The sequence below is a fragment of the Diabrotica undecimpunctata genome, chromosome 3, assembly GCF_040954645.1.
Source record: "Diabrotica undecimpunctata isolate CICGRU chromosome 3, icDiaUnde3, whole genome shotgun sequence".
NCBI lineage: Eukaryota > Metazoa > Arthropoda > Insecta > Coleoptera > Chrysomelidae > Diabrotica > Diabrotica undecimpunctata.
The window spans coordinates 174,393,708-174,419,415 of record NC_092805.1 but is presented as its reverse complement, the minus strand read 5'-3'; the positions used below and the strand labels follow the sequence as shown (position 1 = coordinate 174,419,415).

The window sequence follows — 25,708 nt, the reverse complement described above, 5'->3', positions numbered from 1 at the left end:
CTCCAAATACGATCTGCAACACGTAATAATTTTAATGTTCATCGAGGATTGCGACTGAAAACGGTAGTTAAGGTCAACACTATGATCGCAGTCCGATAAAAATTCGCTTTTCCAAGTTCAAGTTTCTAGAGTTTTTATCAGGTGACAGTGTGATTGTGAAAGATATAACAGAAAGTGCTCAACGAAAAATGTTTCTTCCTAGTTTAAAGTCTGTTTATGTTTCGGCTGCAGCGGGTAGGTCAATTTTTTGCTATTTTTTTTTGGCATTTAGTTACAAGCATATAAGCGATTTTTTATAATAAAAATAGACTTAAAAAATATTCTTTTTAATACTAAGAAAATTATCGATACATTTTTATGAACTACGAATTTATTTAGCGACTGTATATAAGATTTTTTATTGCTTTTGGGATACAGGGGATATTTGGAATACTCTATTGGGCTTTTTAAAATAAAGACACAAATTGTTGTGCATCTACAATAATATATAGGTTGTTGCATATATATATGGGCAGTCTCAAGTATTTTTAAAATTGTAAACGATTTTTTGGTTTATAAACAAATATAATATCTCAGTAACCAACAGTTTACATTAAATTTTAAAACCGGAATAAGAAAAGGCTTGGCAAGATGTTTCTCATAAAAGAAAAAAAGTTGAATTATGAGCAGTGGTTCCTAAGATACAACCGGGTAAAGTTGACCGGTATTTGCGACGAAGTTATGAAGAATAGGATGGTAATCTTTAAACCGTTGGTTACCTTTCTCTTTCAGATCTCTTTCTCGATAAAGATTTTCACATCTTCTAGATATTTATAACATATATAAAATAATCAAAACAAACAATAAAAACAAGTGAAAAATACCAAAAAAACTAAGTTAACAGTTGAATTTCAACGTTCAAAATCGGTATATATAAAAAATATACGTATTTTTATTTGTTTATATAATAAATGTATATTTATTGTGTAAATACAAATATTCTCATTTAAAAGCTGTGTAAATATTTAAACAATTAGTGTTTAAACAAATTAGTGTTTACAATTTTTGTTTTAATATTTTTTTATAATAAATTGATAAAAATGAACTTCACAGCATTATAATTTTATATTATTAGATTTAATTTATAGAATTTAATTGAAAATAATCTTTATTTCATATAGATAGTATCTTTGTTTTCAATTTTTGGATAATTATTCATATAGGTATGTTTTTGTGCACTGTAGACTGAAAGGAACCATTAGTTTATCAAACTCTTCATCTTGTAGGTAAAAATTACTCCCTAAATTTTAGTTACTTCCTATTATTCACCCCAAAACTACTTAAAACTATTTTTTACCAAATAAAAAGTGCTGATTTTAAAATAATAATGGCTCTTTATGGTGGTAAAAGGAGCATTAGAGTAGATTTGAATGAACTGAGGTATATAAGTTTCATAAAACGAAAATGCAAAAAAAATGAATTTAACCATGCACCTCGGAGAAGAAAATACTGATACTGCTATTAACTTTGATGAAATTGATTTATAGTTACATGATGGACATTTGGGGAGTAATTTTTACCTTCAAGATGAAGAATTCTATGAAAACAAGGATCCTTCTTATCAACAGTGCAGGAAAGTACGTCTAAACGAATAATTATCCGAAAATTAAAAAAAAAGATACTTTTTATACGAAATAAACAATCATTCTTAATTCAATTCTGTAAATTTACTGTAAAAACATACAATTATGTTGTGAAGTTCATTTTTAATATTTTATCATAAAAAAATATTAAGAAAATTTAATTTGTTTAAACAAAAGATTGTTTTAATAATTATACAGCTTTAAAATGAGAATATTTGTATTTAGAGTGTTAAAAAGTACACACTTAACACAAAAAAAGTGGTAAGTTTTTCTAAAAAAAAAGTCTGACAACATACGAAAAAATATGCAGATTATTTTGTTATAAATAAATTAATTTATTTATAACTGAATTAAAGCATCTTTAAGATTTGATTATGCAATACTTAGGTTTCTATATTCTAGTTGCATGGGATTAAAAAAAAATAAAAAAATTCAGCTATTGTAAGATCAGAAAATCCGTTTTTATATATTTCGATTTTGATCTTGAAATTCAATTTGCTTTAACTTAGTTTCTTTCGATATTTTCACTCGCAATACCTATGGTTTTTATTATTGTAATAAGTAAGTACATGTTCTGAATATCGTGAAGATATGAAAATCGATATGAAGAGCTCCGTAAGAGAAAGGTACTGGTTCAAAGATTATCATCCCATTGTTTATAACTTTTTCGCAAATGTCAATCAAGTTTGACCGATTGTATCTCAGAAACCACTTCTCGAAATTACACTTTTTTTTTCTTTTAAAATAAGCATCTTTTCTAACCTTTTCTAACGCCGGTTTTAGAATTTAATTGTAGATAATAGTTACCGAGATATTCTATTTTTTTATAACCCAAAAAATTGTTTACTAGTTTAAAAAAAAAATTCCCGAGGACGTCCAAATTTCGATTTCAATTCTATAAAAGACGTGGAATGGGTGGAGTGTTCGTTTATATGAAAAAAAAAAAGAATTTAAAGAAACTTAGATATGGTGAAGTTTTTGTTGTACAAAGCTTTAAAGAATTTTAAGGATAGTAGAGAAAAACGATATTTTCTAAACATTTTTAAATATTTTTTTTATTATTATTCGTGACCTATTTGAGAGGGAAGAAAAATCAATTGTTATTATTGAAGTCATCACACAACTTTTTATGCAAAAATCAGAATGTCACCTCTCAATCCAAATGTAGTCGTTTTTTTCACAGATTCGCCCTGGTCTAAGTTTTGCATCATTACCCAGCTTGGACATCCGTATTAAATGGTAAAGTTTTATCATTGTATCGTGTCTTATCTTGTTTTTCAATGTTTTCGGAATTGTTCCCCATATACACCGAAACAATTCAAATTTGTGATCAATGTTTTTGTCTAATTTACTATTTTTGTTTGGGAATCAACCACAATTTTTGTTTAAAATATTTTTAATGTGACGTTTTAATTTCTACTTTGAAAATAGTAATATAAGTGAGGTTTCTACAGTCTCTGTGACCCCCCGCATTTAGACAGGTATTGTTTTCTATACTTCCATTCGTTTTTTTAGATAGCTTTATCTCTCATTGTCTGCCTTATATTCTTTTTCCAGGCAATGCACGGCCTTTCTCTTCTTCTTTTTTAGTGTGGTATGTAATATACTACTTGCCTTGACCATCTATCTTCTTTATGTGACCATGCGACACTAGCTGTCTAGCTTCAACCCTGTTTACAGTGGAATATATGGTATTTATCCTCCTAATATCTTTATTTATGATAATGGTCATTTTTGGATACACCACAAGCTCTCTTTAGCCAATCAATTTCAACTACTTTAATTCATTTTCTATACTTTTTAGCCAAGATAGTCATGATAGCCACTACAAAGGTTCGATAGATTGTTATTTTGGTTCCTTGTTTAACATTTTTAGACTATATTAAAGTGTTTACATACAATAATTATTATTTAAATGGAAATAAGCCACAATTAAAGGTTAAAGTAAGTTTATTGACGTTTCAAATTCCACTACGGAAATCGTTCTCAAAATACAAACATTAGTAAATTAAACAAATAAGTATTGTTTTTTTGTTACTTGGTGAAAGTTCTTCCAATAATTTAATTTTATCTGACTCATTTTATCTTATCAGAATTTTATCTTCTCGATCGTCCTGCACGGAATTCGTTTTATTCTTCTATATCCTCGTATTCTAACTATATTCTTCTTTTTTTTTAATATTCAGCCGTACAACCTCCCCATTAAGTTGGTAATAAGTTATTTTTCTATAATTAGAGCACACATGTTCTCCTTTCACACCTTATATACATATTGAACTGATATATTCAATATTTTAATCATCTGGGATATTTTGTACTTGTAAACATTTATTAAATAATTGAGTTACTCTCTTCTCCTGGTTCCTCTTTATAAACAATTGTGCTTGTTCATTGGCGGATTAATACCTTTATGGAAGGTTTTCACTCTATCTTTTGCGCAGTGGTCCAATACTTCTTGTGCCGATTCGTGACTTATCTCTTGCTATTTTTCCATAAAATTGTTGTCCTCTTTCTCGCGTTAGTCGTCGTAATGAAATCAATCCTGTTCCCATAATCCTGTTTCTATGAGCTGTATGGTTTTAAAGGTATCAGTAGGGTGCTAACCTGACTGTAGACCCCCTCCTTCTTTATCCGGGCTTGGGACCGGCAACAGTTCTGTCGAGCTACTTGATCCACCCAACAAAACTGCAGGCGGAGTTATTCACCTTCTTGTGTAATATATTTGGTCCATGAACTTTTTAAAACTTGTGGTGTTGATATTTTTTACGTAGCAATTTCTTTTAAAATCGATAAATCTCACTAAAATTGCAACGTAAATTTTTTTTGTGGTTCATTCAAATAAAAATCAATGCATGTAGGTGCCGTAAAAGCATACAATTTCTTTAATTGTGTGTTAAAGCAAATTAAAACATACTCTCATAAGTACAGTCCTTAAGTTAACATCATATCATTAACTTAGGTAACGAGCGAGACGACATGACATAACAAAATAAACTGTTTGGTGCCAGAAATCACTTTCTTGGTTAAATAATTGTTTTACTTTTTGTCAAATGATTAAACAACCGAGTTAAATTGTTACCAACAATTGTTTTTTTAGAGCAAGTTTTAAATTACAGGATGTTGGTAGATTGCGTGATAAAAATTATGTTAATTTTATTGATTTTTGTTATTGGTTTTAAAATATTTATGGTAGTAATGTGCAATTTTTATGTGGGCTGGCAAATATCAATGATTTATGTGTTATAAGCTATTAAAAAATTCAATCAAAGATCAGTATAGTTTATAAACAAGGTCGACGAAATTTGGATAAAAGAATACGAAAAATAAAAACAACTCATTTGTTGTATCAACGGCTGATCTACCAGTAAAATATTTTGGCTTTTTAAAAGTCGTTAAGCATTGTCATCGTGGAGAATGGTCTCTTTTTTGAGGTTACCATTTTTAGTGTCTACACAATATAATCTGCTAATTTCTGCTAATCTTCTTCATACTCATATTTAGTCATTTATTTCGAATTCCGTCAATCTCTTTTATATTCTCAGTGATCGAGTACATATTCAATTTTTCAACACGTTCATATTCGTCTTCATTTCTCTGTCTTTTAGCACGATACACAATTGTGTAGCAAGTAAACGCAGTTTTCTCTTGTTTAGGACATCGACCAGCTCTCTCTGGTGTAGGTACGTTTGTGTATTAATAGAAATTGCTCAATATAATAAAAAGACGTAAGCTGAAATACTTCAGTTACGTTATGAGGCTTTCTGAAAACTTTCGCATCCCATCATACAGGAAAAGATTCAGAGTAAACGTGGTGCTCGCAAAAGAAGAAAATTATGGCGTTTAAATATGTGACTATCAACTTCAGTGTTATTTAGTTCCGCTGTCAATAAATCCATGAAAGCGAATATAGTATCTAACATGATATCAAACGGCTGATAATGGTTATTTAACTAGAAAAAATAAAGAATCTTATAAATTACTTTTTAAATACATGTTCCCAAGTTTGCATATCATTTATTATTTATACATGATGTTTTTTTTTACACTTCCGCCGTAGTTAAAGAAACAAATACCACATTTTTTCTAGTCCTAACAGAGAGATATTTCTAATAGGAAGGTAAATACATTGAATTGGATCCCATCAAATTTTCTGACGGCATTACATTCCTTTGTCTGTACTCTAGATTCACAAAAGCATCCTTAACAAACGTGTTGTAATACCTCGTTTTAGGCTCTATGTCTTTTCAAGGAATTGATGCTCCTGTTTTTGGGGATTAAGAGTAGTCATTGTGTGGGATAGTAGTTAACTTGTATTAAATTGCTCAGAGGAAAATACCCAATCTTGTAAACCATACAGTTCTTAAAAACTGCTTTTTGATCAGCGGTGTAGCTTATGCTGGCGATTGCATGCGATATTCTAGGAAGATTGTTTCTATAGTGTCAAAGTACTCATCAGTAAGTTCGTTTCCTACTAAGTTCAGAAGCTTATCTGATAGTAACGAAACTTTTTTGAGAGAATTCTGGTGAATACTTGACCTCGACCATGGCGTGGTATCTTTTGCTCTGCTACACTTTCTTTAAATCACTTTTATTGAAAACAGCAAAGAATATTACAATACGTTTTAACAACTCTAAATGAATGGCAGAACTATTTAAACAATGAATTACTATAACTACTTAAACTGCCACCTTCTATTTATATACATTTTCTGGCGTTCCTTACGAGACATTTCTGGATATTCCGATGACATTTAGAACATTCTGGATTTTTAATATTTCTTCTTTTTTATTATGGATCTGTCGTAATATTGTGCCTTCATTTATAGTTATTTGCCTAGAATAACTGATCTATCAGGGCTCGACTGAAATCACCATGGGGGATCAGTTTCATGGTATGGAGTTATCTCTCGATATGACCTATCTTTAGTTTACTCTAGCAAAAAACTGGATGAGGTAGATTAAATTGTTTATTCTCTATAAAACGGCGTACGGCCTTTCAAGTTCCGTTGAAGTTTCGGATAAAGTCCCTTCTTACGTTTAGGATTATATAAGCATACTAGGTTACTTTCACTGAATGGTTAATTCTTGCTATATGTCTGATTTAAAATTTCGTCCTTGATCAGAATGTTACTCTAAAGGAACCCCATGTCTTGATATAACGTGTGTTATCAATGCTACTGTATTCGCTTCTTGATTAGGAACAGGTACAATTTAAGGCTATTTTGAAGAAAAATTCATTACAACCATTAAGTACTTGTATCCTCTCTGTATTCCATCGAAAGTTGACCGAGAATATCCATTGCAAGTCCTTTAAAAGGCTCTCCAGAAAAATATTGTGACATTTTATTACGATTCCTTTTTCTACCGTTACATAAATCGCATTTCTTGCATCAATCTTTTACATTTCAATTAATTCAGTAAAATCTGTCTTAAACTTGGACAAGTTTTATTTTGATTCCAAAATACTAGAAATGCTGCTATGAAGTTCTTGCAACACACTATTATTGTACCATTTTGGCAGTACCAATTGTTGAACTGTACGTACTCATTCGGGACTTTCCCACTTCCAATATAATAAACCGATTGTAAAGATACAGAGATTCTCATTAAGCCCAGTACGTCTGTATTGTCCCACTATATTTGGATTTCTTGCCAAATAGGTCTTACACTATTTTTAAGACATTGTGGTATGACTTTTAAGTCAATATTTTTCTTTTGACTCTTTTTAAAGTTTTTCAGAAAAGTGTGATCATTATCGTCTTCTTGTTTAACTGTGGTCATCTGGAGACTTAATTCTTCGGTTGCATTCTCTTTTTCTTCATGTGATTCAGTTAAAGTTGTTATCAGGAGTTTTTAAGTAATTAAGTAAATTTAAGGAGTAATTTTGTTTTCTATTTTAATAAAACTGATGGAAGTGTAACATTGGTGACAGTGGTGAGATAAAAGAGAAATTTAGTAGTTATTAATGGTTAATACAAGATCTACTGAACTTGATAAACAAATGAATACCTTCTGAGACCCGCATGGTTTTATAAAATGAAAGAGGATAAGGAAAAGCGTAGGCAAGAAGAGAAAGAAAAGCAAGCGAAGCTTGGGCAAAAATAGAAAAAAATTAAAGGGAGGCGCAAACAAGAAAATGGGGAGAAGTGTAAGCAAGAAGAGAACGAGGAAAATAAAAGTCAAAAGTAGAAGTAGAAATCATAAATAGTTTATCTCAAATTATGAAAGTATCATCTTGGCGAGACTGGCCCAAAAACCCTGAAAAACATTTCGGCGGTGTGAGAAGCCAGGACCTTGTTAGTTAAAGAATTTTGATGGCCAGGTGCTTCGGTAGTGTAGGTGAGATGACTCCTATAAGGGTTGCTAATTTGTCTAAAAAGTTGAAGAAAGAACAAAAAATAGCATCCTGCACGACAATAGAAAAAACAATCTATATAATAATATAATAAAAATTCAGCTACAGAAAGGTTCAGCCCTGAGGTTTCTATATTCAAGATCAGGTACAGGATGAGACATCTACTTAACATCGAGCAATTTGCGCAATAGATGATAGAACGCCGCTTAAACTGAGAGAACAAGAAATGCGCATAAACCACCTGACTAAGCAAGAAAAAATGTGCACCTGGATGAGTAAACCTCTGCATGGGCGACATCTCAATGAGATCAGCCAAGAATATGTCAACATTCAGGATAAAGTTATTCCAAATAAAAATTACCTGAAATATATTGTTAAAGATCCTCAAGTCCAAAATAACAAATGCCAAGCCCAAGAAACCATCCAACATCTTACCGGTGACTGTCAGGCATTTGTCGGTACTGATTATAAAGAACGCCATGACTCAGTAGCAAAGATTATCCACCAAGAACTAGCTGACAAATTGGAACTTCTCCAAACCGACCATCTTCCTTATTATCAATACGTCATCAAAAAATTAGAGTAAATAAATACAAGTTAACCCAAATAACCTTCATAACGAAATAATATCTTCATAGAAATTGAAATAATTGAATCTTGAAAATGTTAGTGTTTATATATTTTAAAATCTCTTCAGATAATATATAATAAATTATTTCAAGACGTCATAATGCATTTGAATTCCTTAATATCATAAAGTGTAATTGGTAAATTGGTACTATTAAACGAATTGTCCAATTACCTATAGCAACAACAAGGAACGAAACAATTTAAACCAGTTATTGTTAGGTGCCAAAAATAATCTCCATTGAAAATTTACTCTCGTTTGTTACAATTTGCAAGTTATTTTTAGAAACATACAAAGAATCGACTGAATTTATTAGTTCTTTGTATCTATTAATCGAAGTTAAATATATAAAGAATGTGCCAATTTCAATATGCAATGCCAACTGAAGACACTTTGACCTTTTCGAAGCTGTGAATCTTACTATAGGAAAAGTAAACGCCTCATAAATCTTATGCACTTTCACGGATATCCATAACACGATTAAGTTCATAAAAGTGTCGATCTAGTTTTAAACGATTAAATAAATAAAGAAAAGTATTATTCTAAAATTTAATATTAAATCGTGTGCTAGTAAATAGTAGTAAATCGTGTATTATGAATTTAAATAAAGATAATTAAAAAGTCAATAGATATTTTTTAAAAGGCAACATAAATGAATTAGTTGGATTAACCTTAAAAGACCATTACTACATTACGTTTTTAAGTTTTACATCAGAACGTATCACGGGGCTGACTCTGACTTAGATCACTATCTTGTGGGGGCAAAATTGCCGCAGAAAATCGCGACAGTGGCAAAAGGCACAAATAGTCAAATTAAAAAACGGAATGTTGAAGGATTTAAAAACCCAACAAAGAAACAAGAATATCAAAATGCTCTCCGAATAAAACTTAACGGACTCAGAGGGAAAGGTACTGCAGAAGATGAAGAAAGACATTTAAAAACAGTAACAACGGAATCTGTAGAATAAAATTGTTAGAAATACCAAGGGAAAAGAAATGTGAAATGGTCTGATGATAAATACAGAACTGCAGCAAAGGAAATAAAGCAAGCTAGAATTAATCAACTTCAAAGAAAAACTTGAGTGAGAGATCTTTATTGGAACCTACAGGCTGAGGTAACTTGGATAGACATACCACGGATGTGTAACATATAAGTAGAGGAGTGAGACAAGGCTGTGTACTTCACCATCATTATTTAATATGTACTCCGAAGAGTTATTTACACAAGCACTTGGAAACTTTACAGAAGGATCAAGATAAATGGTGAAAATATAAGTAACATTCGTTATGCCGACGATACAGTCATTATCGCTGAAAGATTTGGTTGGTGTTGCAAGCTGCCTCTTGTATTATTTTGGTAAATTGTTTAATAGGTTCATCTACCTCGCCGTTACCTTTCAGAGGTATTTTTGTATGCAATTTGTTATCAATAATATTCCGAAATATTTCCCAATTCCGGAATTTATAACCTAGGAATGGTGGATGTTCCTTCCCGGGAATTTCTATGGATATAGTAACCATGATAGGAGAGTGATCGGATAACAATTGTACTGTTCGAAGTTCGGGTAAAATTCCCTTAGTGACACAAAAATCGACCAAGTCTGAAGTTCTGTTATGATCGATTGGCTAGTATGTAGGTTCACCTGTTGATATATATCGAAGATTATTACTAGTCATTGCCATATACAGTTGACTGCCTTTTGGATTTATTAGTCTATATCTCCAGTAAGTGTGTTTAGCATTGTAGTCGCCTCCCGTAAGGAACTTATTGCCGCGTGTGTTGGAAAACTCTTGATATTGCTGTATGTTTATTGTGTGCCGTGGTGGATTGTAAATGGCACTAGCAGTCAGTTATCTATGGTAAAGCTAGTTGCTTGGATATAGTTTTTACTAAAACCTAAACACGGACATTAAAAATGAACAAAACGAGACAATATATTCTACACGAGTTATAAAGAAGTAGTTCATTTTGAAAGTGGGGGAATGTTGCTAAAAACATTATTAAAACATGGAAGATCCGAACTCTGGGGAAGAATTCATTATCTAATAATATTAATATGAACCAATGATCAAATAAGGATAGTTGGCCTTATACAGCCAATATATAAGAAATGAGATAAGAGGAAATGCCGAAATTATATTTCTTCGAATTTGAAGGCAAAAAATTTCTTTTCTTTCTTCTCTCCTTTCGGCGTAAACTTGTCCTTGTTAAACCGAGTCAAGAAATTCGTTTTTCGAAATAGAAATTTAAGTTTGTTTTAAATATTTCCCAATTTAGAATAATTATTTTAAATTATTGTATGTCTTAATTTTCAGCAAGCTTGCTCATGTTTATGGCAGGCACTGCATGCTGTTGGTCCTCTCCGGAAATACCAAAACTTCTAAACATCACGGAGAATTCCTTTGGGAGGACAATAACGCCGGAAGAAATTTCGTGGATATCTTCGTTGTTGACCTTGGGTGCAGCGTTTAGTCCTTTTCTGTATGGATTCTTAGCCGATGGTATTGGAAGGAAACCATCGATGTTGCTAGTCGGCGTGCCGTTTTTTGTTTCTTATGTGATGCTGGCGACAGGGACGGTCATCGAAATATATTATTGTGCAAGGTAAGATAATATTAGTTTTTTAATAGTAAGAGATCTACACAAGGAATTATTCTATTCTTTATTTATTTTATAAATATTTTGTTGTATTCCATAAAAAGGAACAATTTAAAGGTAAGCATTTCTCCACCCTTTTTTAATCATAATATATGCTTTATGAAGCAATTGATTATATGTTTGCTATGACAATTAGATCTAAAACAAAAAATGATTTTAAGAAGTTTAAAATCAATAGTTTAAACAAAAAACACAATATATGACACAGTTATAATATTAATAATGGAGAAAAACCTTATCTTCTTCGACCTATTGCACAAGAACAGTGATATAATATGTCTGTTGCTACGTTTCGGCATTTTCAAGTAAAACCAAAATTGATTTATCAGTTAATCAGTCACTTATCAATCAGCCAACTAATAAGTTATAAATTATTATAAGCTAATATGTCATCTTTTTTTTAAACGGTTTTTTTAATATCAATTTTGATAAAATGTTGAAATTTTTTTAATATATATGTACTTTAAAAATAAACATAAAAAAAACAATTATAATTTAATATGGAATATTTATTGGCCAGTATAAGTAAATTGTATAAAATTAAATTTTTATTGGATATAAAGGAATTAATGCTATTGGAAACAAAGGTTGATTAAGGTTCTGGGTATGAAAATATGTAGGTATGTAACATTATGCATTTTTTGGTGGATAATTATTTTAAATCAAATATCATAGACTTCCAGGCAGGCAGTAAAAGGAAGTTAAGTATTTGTACCCACTTCTTGAACCTAACAATGATAAACATTCACTGCCCAACAGAAGAACAACATACACAGGATAGTTTCTACCAACAACTGGAGATAGTATGTGACAATGCGCCCAAAAATGACATCAATATTATAATGAATGATATGAATGCTAAGATAGGCAAGGAGCCCCAGTTCTATGGCACAACAGGAAAACACCCACTGCACAATGAAACAAGCGAGAATGGGGAGTTTTTGGTAAATTTTGCCACCAGTAAAAACATGGTTATAAGTTCCACATGCTTCCCACATAAAGACATACACAAAATGACGGATTCACCAGATGAAACCACAACCAATCAAATCGACCATGTGCTAATAAACAAAAGGGCAGCCAGTAGTATTTTAGATGTGAGAACACGACGAGAAGCATGCTGTGGATCAGACCATATTTTACTCCAAACCAAATTTAGATGCAGAGTTAACAAAGAAAAAACGAAAAACAGCAAAGAAGAAACAAACTTAACCTGGAAAAGCTGGAGATTCATTAATGTAAAGAAAAGTTCGAAGAAGAAGTCGCAAATGAGTTAAGGGCGCTAGAACTGTACTCCATGGAGGGCAAATAGAATAATATTAAAATAGCAGTACTGACAGCGGCAGCGTCACCCTGGGAAACAAGAAAAAGGCGAGACGAAGAATCAGACTAGCCATAGAGGAAAGAAATGAAGCACACAAAATGTATATTACAAGAAGAACACGGGAAAGATAAACATCATTTGAAGTCGCGAGACAAACAGCAGACAATATCTAGAAATAAAAAAAGAGCCTATGAAAATGAACAAATAGAAAAAATGGAAGAAAATTTTAAAAACAACGAAATTAGAGGGGTTTACGACTACCTAGTAAGTATAAACCTCAAACAAGTCTATGTAAATATGGAAGTGGGCAAATAATCAGTGACTAACAGAAAGTCACAGAAACCTAGAAGCAGGAAGCATTATTTTCAGACCCTACTTGGTACACAAGTAGACATGGAAGATGAAATGGATACGAACTACTTAGAAGAGAATGAAGTAGAAGCTCCAACCATAGAGGAAGTTCTCGAAGCTATTAAGGCCCAGAAAAACAATAAAGCCCCGGAAGTTGACGAAATACCAGCACAATTTTATAAGGTAGGTGGCGACCACCTAGCAAGTCACATCCACGCGCTCATCAAAGACATATGGCAAGAAAAGAAAATACCTAACGACTGGAAAAAAAGTATAGTATGCCCGATCTATAAAATAGGAGACAAACTCCAGTGCAAAAACTACCGTGGAATTGCTCTACTATGTACAGCATATAAAGTCCTCACGTATAACCAGCGGCTCCAACCACTAGCAAAAAATATTAATGGAGAGTATCAGACGGGTTTCCGACGGGAAAGATCGACACTGGATCAAACATTTACAGTCAAACAGATCTTGAGTAAATCATGGGAACATGACATTGATGTTCACAATATGTTTGTAGACTTCAAACAGGCATATTCAGTCCAAAGGAACAAACTCTACAATAAATTGGCTGAATTGGCAATATCACACAAGCTAATTAGACTCATTAAAGCCACAATGGATAAAACTTAGGCACGTGTACGAATACAAAACCACCGGAGAGACTTTTTTAAAATTTCGCAGGGACTAAAGCAGGGAGATGGGCTGGCCCAAACTTTGTTTAACCTGGCACTGGAGTATGCGGTTAGACAAATGCAAACTAAACGAGGAAACCTACTGACCAACTGAACGGTTCAACTGGCCGCTTATGCCGATGATATTATTATTCTGAGTAGAACATCAACAGGAGCACAGGAAACAGACGAGAAGAAATATAGTCCCACATAACATTATACATGAAGATTACATTGAAAGGGTTGGAAAGTTTACTTTATATATATTTCGGTCTAAAAATGTCCACAGAAATACAAAGATGAGAATCTATAACACCTTAATTCGACCAATAGCATGCTATGGCAGTAAAGCATGGGTCCTGAAAGAAACATCCAAAAGCAAACTAGACACATTCGAAAGGAAACTACTGGAGAATACTAGGACCTGTGAGGGAAAACGGAATCTTCAGAAGTCGATACAACAACGAGCTTTATCAATTTTATAAAGAAGCACCACTGTCAGACTTCATTAGAATACAAAGATTGCAATGGGCCGGATACGTGATAAGAATGGGAGAGGATAGGCTACCAAAAAGAGCACTGAATACTAGAATGTAGGGAAAGAGATCGGTTTTAAAGTCAAGAAAGCGCTGGGAAAACACAGTAAACAGCGACGCACAAGCCCTTTTAGGAGTCCGTGTATGGAGAAGATCAGCCACAGACAAGCAATGGTGGAGTCAAAAATTAAGGCCAAGGCTCAATTTGGGCTGTAGTGCCGTAGAAAAGGAAAAAGAACATTACGTAGTTGGTTGTAATTATGAAATCTGGTTAATGGTAAGTGTTAATGAAACTAAGACCCTTTATGTCGAAAACTAACATTTGGTGCCCGAAGATTTTTTTTTGTTGCTTGAGTTTACCGTTGTTGTGTAGTTAAATGTTAGAGAATAAATTGTAAACTGCTTTATGTAAGGCTGATTACATTATGGAAAAACAAACAGAATGTCTGATAAAAAGAAATATTAGAAAATAATTATTGGTATAAAAGGTGATGAAATAATTGAAAAAATTAATAGAAAACGAGATCTTTAGAGCTCTAACCATTGACCAGTGGCGTAAGACTATGTGACAAATTTTAATTAAAAGTATATTATGATATTGACTGGGTATATGGCAAGTGCTAGAGATGATGAGAACGACATATACTATATATAAAGTTACATTGACTGCTTTGTTCATACATCCGTTCAAAAATTGTCATTTTAATTAGTTACCATCTAGAACCCATTCAGACATCGTCTGAGGGTCAGCAGCAACACCTAGTGGGAGTCTTACATTGCCATGTAGGTTATCTGAAAAATATTTAATCATCACAACATAATTTTCAATAAAATGTAAGAAATATTAAATGTTGTACCATCTAAAGGGTTTTTACCCAGGTATTGAATGGCTTAACTCATGTGTACCGAGTAAGTATTTAACCACATTACTTTTTCAATCCTACGAGTAGCTAAAATTTTACCTTTACGTTTGCTTTAAATTAAGTGGAAATACTTATTAAAGGTAAAAATACACTGATGGAAAACGTTCTGTAATGTAACCAAAAAGTGATTTTAAATTATATATCTTTTATAAAGGATTTTTAATAAACTTTTGTAATTCATGGTATACAGCCAACTACAGGAATTTCATTTCCCTTGTGAAATTTATTAAAAAAGCATTATATAAGATGGTAATTACTATTTAAATGGGAATAAGCCACAATTAAAGGTTAAAGTACGTTTATTGACGTTTCAATTTCCACTTCGGAAATCGTTCTCAAAATACAAACATTAGTAAATTATGTATTCATTATTGTATTTTGAGAACGATTTCCGAAGTGGAAATTAAAACGTCAATAAACGTATTTTAACCTTTAATTGTGGCTTATTCCCATTTAAATAGTAATTAATTTAAAATGCCACAAGAAAATAGCTTCAGAACAATATATAAGATGTTGGACGAAAAAAAGAAAATAAGGAGAAATTTTTATTTATACATTTTATTTTTGTTTAATTTAACAGAAATTACAAAATCTTAGAATAAACACCATACTAGAAACAAAAACATCGACTTCTTCTTTTATTAATATAGGACCTGAATAATTTCAGGAAACATTTATACAGCACGTTTGCATGAAAACGTATTAAGACATTTCATATTCAACACATGACCACAGAATTAATAAAACAGGAAGAAAACAATCCGATGGCAAGCACCGGGATTCCTATATTGTACCGGCCATCAGAAGCCACGTTGTTTATGTTTTTATTGAGCGAGGTTGGTAACATTCACCTTGATAGTTGCTAACGAAGGTGATCTAACACGGGAAGCATAATTAGATTTAAATTAAACCTTTTATGTTAATATAATTATTAGTAATATTGCACGATTGCATTTTTATTTCATTCACATAGTTTCATAAATGTACTATTTATAGTGTAAATGTCAATTTTAAATGCAATTCAGGACTTTTTCAAATGTAGTCATAAATTTTTGATGAAAATGTCTGTTAAAAATATGTTAGGATATTTGTATAAGCTTAGGTATTCTTTTTATTTATAAAATCTGAGAAAGATTACAAAAAATAAACGCAATCAAAATAAATATTTTTCAATAAGTCCTACACAAGGGTGCTTCTGTCAATTTATCTCACTAATATTCTTAGTATTTTCATTTACATCATTCTTGCATTTCAGTTTTGTTTTATTTTTAAGTCTACTCTTTCCAGGCTGTAACATAAAGATTTGTCTGGGAGATTTTGTTGTTTTGTAATTGTTGTAGATGTCTTACCCTCTCAGTCCTCCAATTTTTTACCTTTTTTTCACCAGAAACGTATTTTTATTTCTTATACCTAGTGGTTTTTAAATAATTAAAAATTTAGCATAAAAATAAAAAAATTCTTCTTCTTTGGCGTGAATCCTTATGTCTTTCAGTGTTGGATCGTTTTTTTGAATATTTCGCTTATCAATTTCTTCCAGTTTTTTCAGTGTGCATTCATTGCTTTCGTTTCCTTAGTCGTTGTCTCAAATAGTTAGCTATCTCAACAGACGAGTGCATCGAGAAGGATCCAAAAATGTCAAAATATACAAAGTGTACCTTTAAAAAGATATTTCGAAAGTATATTTCAAATATTTTTAGGGTATGAATCTTGCTCCAACTTTTACCTAGCTTAGTTTCTTACAAGTTGATTTTTCATTCTCCGTCTTGGGATGCCCATTCCGTAAAGGAAATTGGCGATAATTATAGCCCATTTAACGTTGTCAATAGCAGTTCTGAAGAGTTGTACTGTTATTTTTCACTACATTGCTTTAACTTTTTTAAACAGGATGTGTGTGGTCTCCCTAGTCCACTTTTTCCTTCAATTGTTCTTGCTTTTTTTTGTATATCTAATTGCATCAACTCATACTTAATATGTGACCAAAGTAGCTCATTTTTTCTCCTTCATAGTGTTGAGTATATTTTTTATTTGTTAATCTTTCTTAACATGTTCGTGTTTGTTGTGTTATGCCCATGATGTTTTCCACATCCTTAGATAACACTACATTTTAAAGCTAAGTCTTTTTTCAACTGCGTCCGTAATTCTCCAAGCTTTAACTCCATATAAAACGGCAGAGAACGCGTAGTATCTCAATATTCTACTTCTAGTTTCTATTTCCAAATTTCATTGAAGAATTTTACCACGATATCAATGTGTTTCTATGTAAGTGGTCTTAAGATTTCTGTAGGCATTTCATCTGGTCCTTGGCTTTATTATTTTTTATACGCTTTAGTGCTCTTTCAATTTCCTCTTTGGTAATTGTAGCCATCCATTTCTACCTCTTGGTTCTATTGTCTCCATTCTTTCATCATCTTCAAATAGCTCTTTTGTATTTTTTCTTCCCATCTATTTATTTTCTCTGCACTTTCAATTATTATTTTTTTGATTTTGTCCATTATGTTTCCAATACTTATATTTTGTAGATAACATCTGCTTATTAAATTTTCCTGTATATGTTAAAGTTGTTATGTTGTTTTTCTAATTTTTGTATTTCTGCACATTTTTCTGATAGCCACAATTCCTTTGCTTGATTGATTTTTTGTTTGATTGTTTTATTTCCATTTTTGTATTGTTGTTCGTTTTTATTCTTGTATTTTCTCCTTTCCAAAATCAATTACTTTATTTCTTGTGTCATCCATTGTTTGCTTTTAAGGAATGTTCGCGCTTTAGTTGTTGTTGTCTGATAATTCTCAAGATCTCCTTTTAACTCAATTTTTCTCTAGAATTAAGTTGTCCTTTACTTTCTACTTCCTGGACTTCTTTGTTAATTTTTTTCATTGATCTGTTGGAAGAGATCAGCTTCTTTTAGTTTTTTTAGATTAATTTTAGGTGTTTTGATGGCTGTTTTTGTTTTTTTTTTTTTTTAGTTTAAGTTTCATGTCTGCGATGGTGATTGATCACTTGCTTTAAGTATGCTTTAGTCATAATATGGTCTTAAGGACTCTTTAATTTATATTGATTCAGTCAATCTGGTTTCTTATTATGTTCTCACGGTCATCTATAGAGGCTCTCTAGGTGTATATTCTTGTGTTCTTAATAATGGGTTCGTTGTCCTTGGAAAACTGAACTTGCCTCTTTGTATTTAATGTTCTCAAATTGCTTAATTCATTATTTATTTTTACTGAGGTTGCTTGTTGCTGCAGATACTGATTTAAATGTCTTTCAAAATAGATAGATTAAAGATAGCTACTTGGAATTATAGAGGCTTAAGCTGAAAGGAACAAGAAATATTAAAAATTCATTAATTAATTTATATTTAAAAAATAATGGGAAAATCCCAGTAGTTGGCTGTATACCATCGTTTAAAAAAACATACAGAAGTTAAAAAACTTCAAGATTGTATTTAGGAATATAAAATAAATATTTATTTTATATACCTAAATACAATGGTGAAGTGTTTTAACTTCTGTATGTTAATTTATATTTCATGCTAATATGACATATTGGATACAAAAATATATTATAATATATTAGTTACGTGGCAAAATACAGGCCTAACACAGAATGCTAGAAATAGCAGAGCAAAAAACTCTTGAAAGAAATGCAAGCATCAAGGATTGGGTAAGAAAGAAAAGAGTAAAATGGAACATTCATATGATCCAAATGACAACAAAGAGATCAGTAAGTTCCCCAATACTAATACGATCAGTAGAAATACTACGAGAACGATGGAACGACAACTTACTGCAGGAGAAGAAGAAAAAGAAGAAGTTATGAATAACAATAAATTTAATAGTTAATTTAACACTTAAACAAATGAAACAATTTTGTTGATTAACAAACTTTCTAAAACCGCAAATTTTCATCATCAATTTTGACAGTCTAAATTTTGGTGAGAGCGCAGCACTAAATTTTTCAAAGTTTGGCGAATGTGCCGTGGTAATTCTGAATAATGAAATAAAGAAAATAATATCATATCATAATATATCAAATACTTCTCGTTGATTAAGAATTAAGATCTCGTTGATTAATGTTCGGTCTAATAACTAGTAGTTTTCTACTATTTAGTATTTACTAGTAATAAGTTTCTGCTTTATAAAGCTGTGCTTCCACCACGTATAAGACTACGATCCACAGACATTCTTAAGTATTGTATGTTTTCCTCCTATGACAGAGGACGACCGTTTATTGATACTGGAGGACAGCGTCCCTTGTGGTTTCTGGGTGTTACTTGCCTAGATTTTATCTTATTTTATATTGCATTTAAGTTAGCCGGAACTTTGGGTGAAATTACGCAGAGTTTACTATTCTGAAAATAGGAAAAAGAGTAGGAAATTTCTCTGCATAAAATTTAAAAATTAATTTTAAAAATATTCGAGAAAGACAGTTTATAAAAACATTCGTTTACCAGGAACGCTATTTTTTGTATTTGGAATGATGTTATATGTACATGTTTCAAAGCAATGTTAATTGGAAAATTGACTACTTTTATTGTTAGTCTACCTAATGAATATAACATTTTTTAAGCTATAATCGCATATTTTTAGATTTTTATCGGGAATTGGTGTCGGTGGTGTATTTACATTGGTTCCCATGTACATTGGAGAGATAGCTGAAAGCAGAAACAGGGGATTGATCAGCTGTTTAACGGGAGCTGTCTGCTCAATTGGTCTGCTTTTTTCAGTTTCCCTAGGACCATTCAAGTCAATACAGTTTTTTAACACCGGTAAGTAAAACAATCATCGTAAAAAATCTGCTTGTTCTATAATAAATACGTCTGTTCAATAGATGAAAGAAACATAAACTGAGAGGAACATAAACACTTGGGTTTGTGTCTGCCTTGTTTATTGTCAGTGCGAGTACGATTATTTTTGATACGAACTACTACAGACAAGGCGAAAAGCTTGGGTTTGTTCGGAAAAATATTCATATGAGACTTTTTGGCATAATCACTTTCATAAGTTACCTTAATATAAGATTCAAGAGGTAGCCCAGCCGGAACGTTGTTCAATTTTTTTTAACAATTTTTTTTAAACAAATTTTGCTTGGGCAAAATACCGTTTCCTAATTTAGACCGAAATATTCAGAAGTCTTATGTGACTCATGCCGGTATTCTTTAAAGGGGGTTTTTTAAAATCTTTCCAAACACACCGTAACGGGATCTTTGTCTGCATTTTGGTAAAACCTTGCTTAATCCTTAGCTGATTATGCGGGTAGTTGAAAGGTCCTGGGTGCTCAAAACTATAACGGAAAACAGCATAAAATGATTTCTTAAGAAAAATTAAACGAGAATACTCGAATACATTAAACGAGTGTTATACTAAATTTAATAAAATAAAAGAAATTTAGAGAAAATTTAACGTATCAGCTTTTCGACACCTTACAAAATAACCAATTAAAATATAATTTCTCTTGTGGTATAAGCAAGAACGTATAACAAGAATATATTAGGCAGTTAACAATTGTAATAGATTAAGAAAATTCTGTTAAAGACACACAGAAAAATAATTAAAAATTAAAGGAAATAGAGCATATTCTGCCAATTTTTAGATAAGATCCATGAAAAATATTTATTTTAGATGTATATTGGTAAGCTATCGAATAATTAAGCAACATTAAGTTAAAAGTATTCTTATATAATTATTCAATCTAATTCTCATCATGTCTAAATACGATATTCTTCTAGTTTTAGCAATTCCTCCTTTGGTCTTCCTAATTGTGTTCAGTCTTCTGGCCGAAGAAAGTCCCATCTATTTAGTCAAGAAAAAGAAATGTGATAAAGCAGAAGTGGCATTACAAAATTTAGGAAGAACTGCAGAAGTAATTAAAAAGGATGTTATGGAAATGCAAACAGAGTACGAAAATAAGGAGGATGATAAAATTAATGTTATGGAAATGTTAAGGTAGGTAAAATTTATTTTCTATATTATTTTAATATTTGTTACTGTATGAAAACAAACTGTATGTTTTTTTTTATTTTAGTTCAAAAGCACTTTTGAAAGGTACTGTTGCCTCTGTAGGTCTGCTTGTATTTCAACAATTGTCAGGAATAAATGCCATAATGTTCTATAGTCAGACTATTTTTGAAACAGCGGGAAGTACCATCCCTCCACATATTTGTACAATCATTCTGGTAGGTGTACAGTTCGTCAGCAGCTTTATAGTACCGTTTGTAGTAGACAGGTAAGGTAGAAATATTTTTTTCGTCAAAACGATCATGTCTGTTTGACTTTTTAGGTTCGGTCGCAAGTTATGTCTCCAAGTCTCAGCTCTAGGTATGACAGCATCTATTGGTCCTCTAGCCATCTACCTCTACATAAGAACTGCTGGTTACAACGTAGAAAACTTCTCCTGGGTGCCAGTGTTAATGCTTACCACCTTCATAATATCTTTTAATTTCGGATACGGTCCTCTTCCATGGACAGTACTGTCGGAAATGTTTTCGACGAAATACAGATCGTTCGCCAGCGCTTTTGTCTCGACAGTTTGTTGGTTGGTGTCGTTTGTAGTTACCAAATACTTTGGATTAGCTGTGGCAACATTTGGTTTGGGCAACGTCTTTGGTTTTTCAACGGCTTGTTGTTTGGCATCGGTGATCTTTTGTTGGCTATGCGTTATTGAAACCAAAGGCAAAAGTCTGCAGGAGATACAAGATATATTGAATGGATAAAATTTTGGATTAACGAGTTCGTCTGGTGTTTGCTATATTACTTTCATTTTATGTGTATAATGAATTATACTCATTCTTAATCATTCTTAATCAATTATATAATGTATTTACTCTTGTGCTAAAAGTAAAACAATTTTGGAAATTACGTTCGTATGATAGTTTGTGATATTTCTGATATTTATTTCCGTAGTCACATGAGAGAGATAATAATTTACCCGATTTGTGTACTAGTCTACTTAATACTATTTAGTGTGCACCAGATTTTGTGTGGTAATGAGAAGTCAGTATTAGTCCAGTGTTACTAAATTGAATTTGTTTTTTTTTGTCTGTTTAATTCCGTATAATTTTGTACTGGTAGTTCTCTGTTCTATATGCCTGTAATATGTTGTTGATGTTTTACTAACATCACTGGAAAACAGAGGAAGTAAATGGTGGGACCTTGGCAAAGATTACACTGCTTCTCATGTCGAATTTCTAGATATTTTTTTCTGATCAGTATTTCTAGTTATGCGTCTTTTAAAGCATAATATTTTATCTTAAAGTCACACTCAACGATGTTTCAAAATCATGTCGTAAAACAAATGATGTTTCCTTCGAACCAGATTGTTGAATAGACCGATAGCTAACTTCAGTTTTCGTTGCAAGTATTTGACTGCCAGTATATTCTATTTCGTTAAGAGTTGTCCAGGATGCACCATGTGAAATCAAACTAGCTTCTACATCAGATAATATTAGAAATACTAATAAGAAATAATGAAAAGTAAAGGGAAACATGTAAATACGATAAAACAAGAAAAAATTCGAAGACAGCCAAGTAAAACCAGAAATATATTAAAGAAAAAAAAGCTGCTCTTGATGAAAAAAGCATAAACATCTTGAAAAATACAAAAATACTGAAAAAATTACTTGTTTAATAAATTGTGATGAATTCCAGCCATAAAATCAAAGCGGTGAAAACAAACAATTTTAGCAAATAAGTCATTAAGATACTAAACGTTGAATGCTGTATAAATACAGCAATTAGATTCTTAATGAATACAAATTTTATTGTGATATATACATATTTATTAAATAGAAATTGATTTATTAATAGTGTAGTTTATATTTATATCCCTATCATCATTATTAGAGCACGCATCGGAAAAGCTAGATCCACCTTCAATCGGATGGGGGCCTTCTTCAAGAGTCACAACCTCTTTCTTGATACAAAAGTAAGAATGCTGCGATGCTACGTCTTCTCTGTCCTTTTTTATAGTGTTGAATCGTGGACCTTGAACGAAGATATGTGCAGAAAACTAGAAGCATTTGATTTATGGCTATATCGGAGAATGCTTAAGATCCCGTGAACTGACCGAGTCACAAATGAGGAGGTCCTCAGAAGAATAAATAAGAACCGAGAGGTACTGACCACCATCAAATCTCGAAAGTTACAGTTCTTCGGGCATATTATGCAAAATGAATCCAAATATGCTCTCCTTCAAGCCATCCTGCAAGGAAAAATATTTGGAAAACGAGGTCCAGGAAGAAGAAGAACATCTTGGTTAAAGAGCCTCGGAATCTGGTTCAATACAACATCTGTGTAGCTTTTCCGCGCTGCTGCAGATAAGATGAAGGCTCACATTCCATTGTTTTAAGCATTCGATTTCAAATTTATGTGTAAAGTCAGATGTTACAGTGGTTTGTTTTAATTTTCTAAACATCATGGTTAATTTATAATTTTAGAAAGACTACCTAAATTTAGTTTAATGTTCGACATGTCCTCACTCCTCCTAGTTTGGGAACCCCTGTTCTAAACTAACTTCAAGTTCTTCGAGCAATCAAGTCTCCTGTAATATACAGCCATAAAAAACAGCCTAATTAGAGTAGCCTGTCGAATACAAATAACGCGGGTTAAAATTGTAGTAACTTACACAGATTGATTTAGATATTCAAAACCTAATTGATTGATTTTCATTTTTTACTAAAAATTTTATTACAATTTGTTTATAAACTCTGTTTACATTGATAGCAATATGTATGTACAAACTGCACAATTAACTTAATTTCGAATTTTATTGTATTCTTGGTTGCATAACTCTGACAATCAACAGTACCAAATCTACTTTTCCTGAAGCAGAGGTGATTTTTGATAATAGCAGAGAATTTCCTGAAGCAGAGAAATTAGCAAATAAAAAAAACGTTTTTGTGACACTTTTTGATACAGGTATCTACCAACTGTTTGTGATAAATTTGTGTATGTGGTACTGATGTATTGTGGTACTCCACATATAGTGCTTTTGTGACTAGAGTCACTACCATTTGCTCTAACTAGTTGTTTCCTATATTTCTACGGAATTCGAGGTATTTCTTTTAATGGGTTCAAATCTTACTTGAGGAACTATGATAGTAAATATTAAAATATTATAAACTATGATAGAAAATATAAGGGTGGGGGGCGCGAGAAACTTTCATTTTAACAAAAGGGGGCGTGGTACAAAAAAGTTTGGGAACCCCTGGTTTAGAACATATCATTACACTCCTGGAACATGTTAAGGGCTCTACATAAATTCGGGGAAATCAAGACTCCAGGATATTCAGAAAGAAACCAGACGCCTGTAGAAGACTTTAGAGCAGATAACAATATTAAAATCATGTGGCAACATGACGGGAAGTACACAAACCGGAATATACTGTGAGTTTTGTAAAAAAGCAGTAAACACTATAGTTAAATGTTTAAATTGTGAAAAGTTCTACCATAATAAGTTTTACGGGCGTCTGTAAGATTTTAAGGAAATCTGGAATGTTTCAAAATGACTTTGGAATTCTTCTGAGGCTTCAATGTTGTTTCAATGCTTCTAGAAAATCTTGGAAAACCAGAAATGTTTTAAAAGTCTCTGAAGTGGTTCTCTGCATAGCTGTTTAAAATGTTATAGGTTTATCTGTAGATTTAAGATAATCTCGTTTGATTCAAAATTGGCCTAGAGTGTTTTTGGGACTTCTAAAAGTGTTTCAAGGTAGTTCTTACTATTTCTGATTATTCCTGGGCTCTTTTAAGACCTCCAGAGATAATCAAGAACACCTGGAATATATAAAAAGCCTCTGAAGGATTTCAGTATAGCCCGAAAGATTTCAGAACAACTTAGAAGGTTTTAGGGCAATTCAGTAATGTTCCTAGAACTGTTCAAGGATTTTAAAGTAGTTCTGAAGATTTCTGCCATGCTTTAAGACCCCTAGAGATAATCGAGAGCAGCTAGAATATATAAAGTGTCTCTGGAAGATTTCAGGTTCTTCTTGGAATGTTTTAGGGGCATCTGAAAGATTTCAGAACAACTTAAGCGTTTAAAACAATGCAGAAACTCTCAAAATTAGTATAAGAATTTGAAAATAGTTATGAATATTCCTAGGGTGAGTCAAGGCACCTAGAGAAAATCGGTGGACCAAAACTTTAGGGGCGCTTTTAAGCCTTTAGTGTAATCTGGAATATTTCAAGTCTTTGGATAAGTTCAGGACAGTATGAAAGATTTCGGTGGCCTCTGGAGACGTTTAGGATGATCTGCAGTATTTCAAGACTATTCTGGAATATTCCTGGAATTTTTAAATAAGGTCATTTGGAATATTTGACGATATTCCAAGTATTCTAGAGGAAATTGGGAGAATCCGAAACATTTCAAGAGTTTCTGAAGGACTACAGGACAAGCTGGAGAGTTTTAGGGGCGGTTGGTAGACTTAAGCACAGTTTGTAAGATTTCAGGACTTTAGAGCGGTTTACAATATATCAGCACTATCTTGAAATGTTTCAAAATCTCTGGAAAATTAAGCATATAAAATGGTCATCATCATCATCATCATGCAACCTCTTCTGTCCACTGCTGGACATAGGTCTCTCCCATTTTTCGCCAATGGCGAAATGGTACTTTTAGATTATTCTTCAGTGTTTGGTTCATTGAT

The 25,708-nt window shown here is 32.0% G+C and overlaps 1 protein-coding gene across 1 annotated transcript; it reads left to right on the top strand.

Annotated features, from left to right (window-relative positions):
* LOC140437855 (facilitated trehalose transporter Tret1-like) lies at nt 1-22,887 on the top strand. The gene is made up of 6 exons (XM_072527633.1): nt 1-234; nt 10,922-11,210; nt 19,659-19,837; nt 20,798-21,014; nt 21,094-21,294; nt 21,349-22,887. The coding sequence occupies exons 1-6, from the start codon at nt 189-191 to the stop codon at nt 21,779-21,781; spliced, it is 1,365 nt and encodes a 454-aa protein (XP_072383734.1). The 5' UTR covers nt 1-188; the 3' UTR covers nt 21,782-22,887.
* Nucleotides 22,888-25,708: the final 2,821 nt, after the last annotated feature.

Excerpts from the sequence above, each read along its gene's own strand:
- LOC140437855 (XM_072527633.1), top strand. The coding sequence starts at position 189 with ATGTTTCTTCCTAGTTTAAAGTCTGTTTATGTTTCGGCTGCAGCGG. Across the intron at positions 19,838-20,797 it reads AATACAGTTTTTTAACACCG|TTTTAGCAATTCCTCCTTTG; the intron begins GTAAGTAAAACA and ends ATATTCTTCTAG. Across the intron at positions 21,295-21,348 it reads GTACCGTTTGTAGTAGACAG|GTTCGGTCGCAAGTTATGTC; the intron begins GTAAGGTAGAAA and ends TTGACTTTTTAG.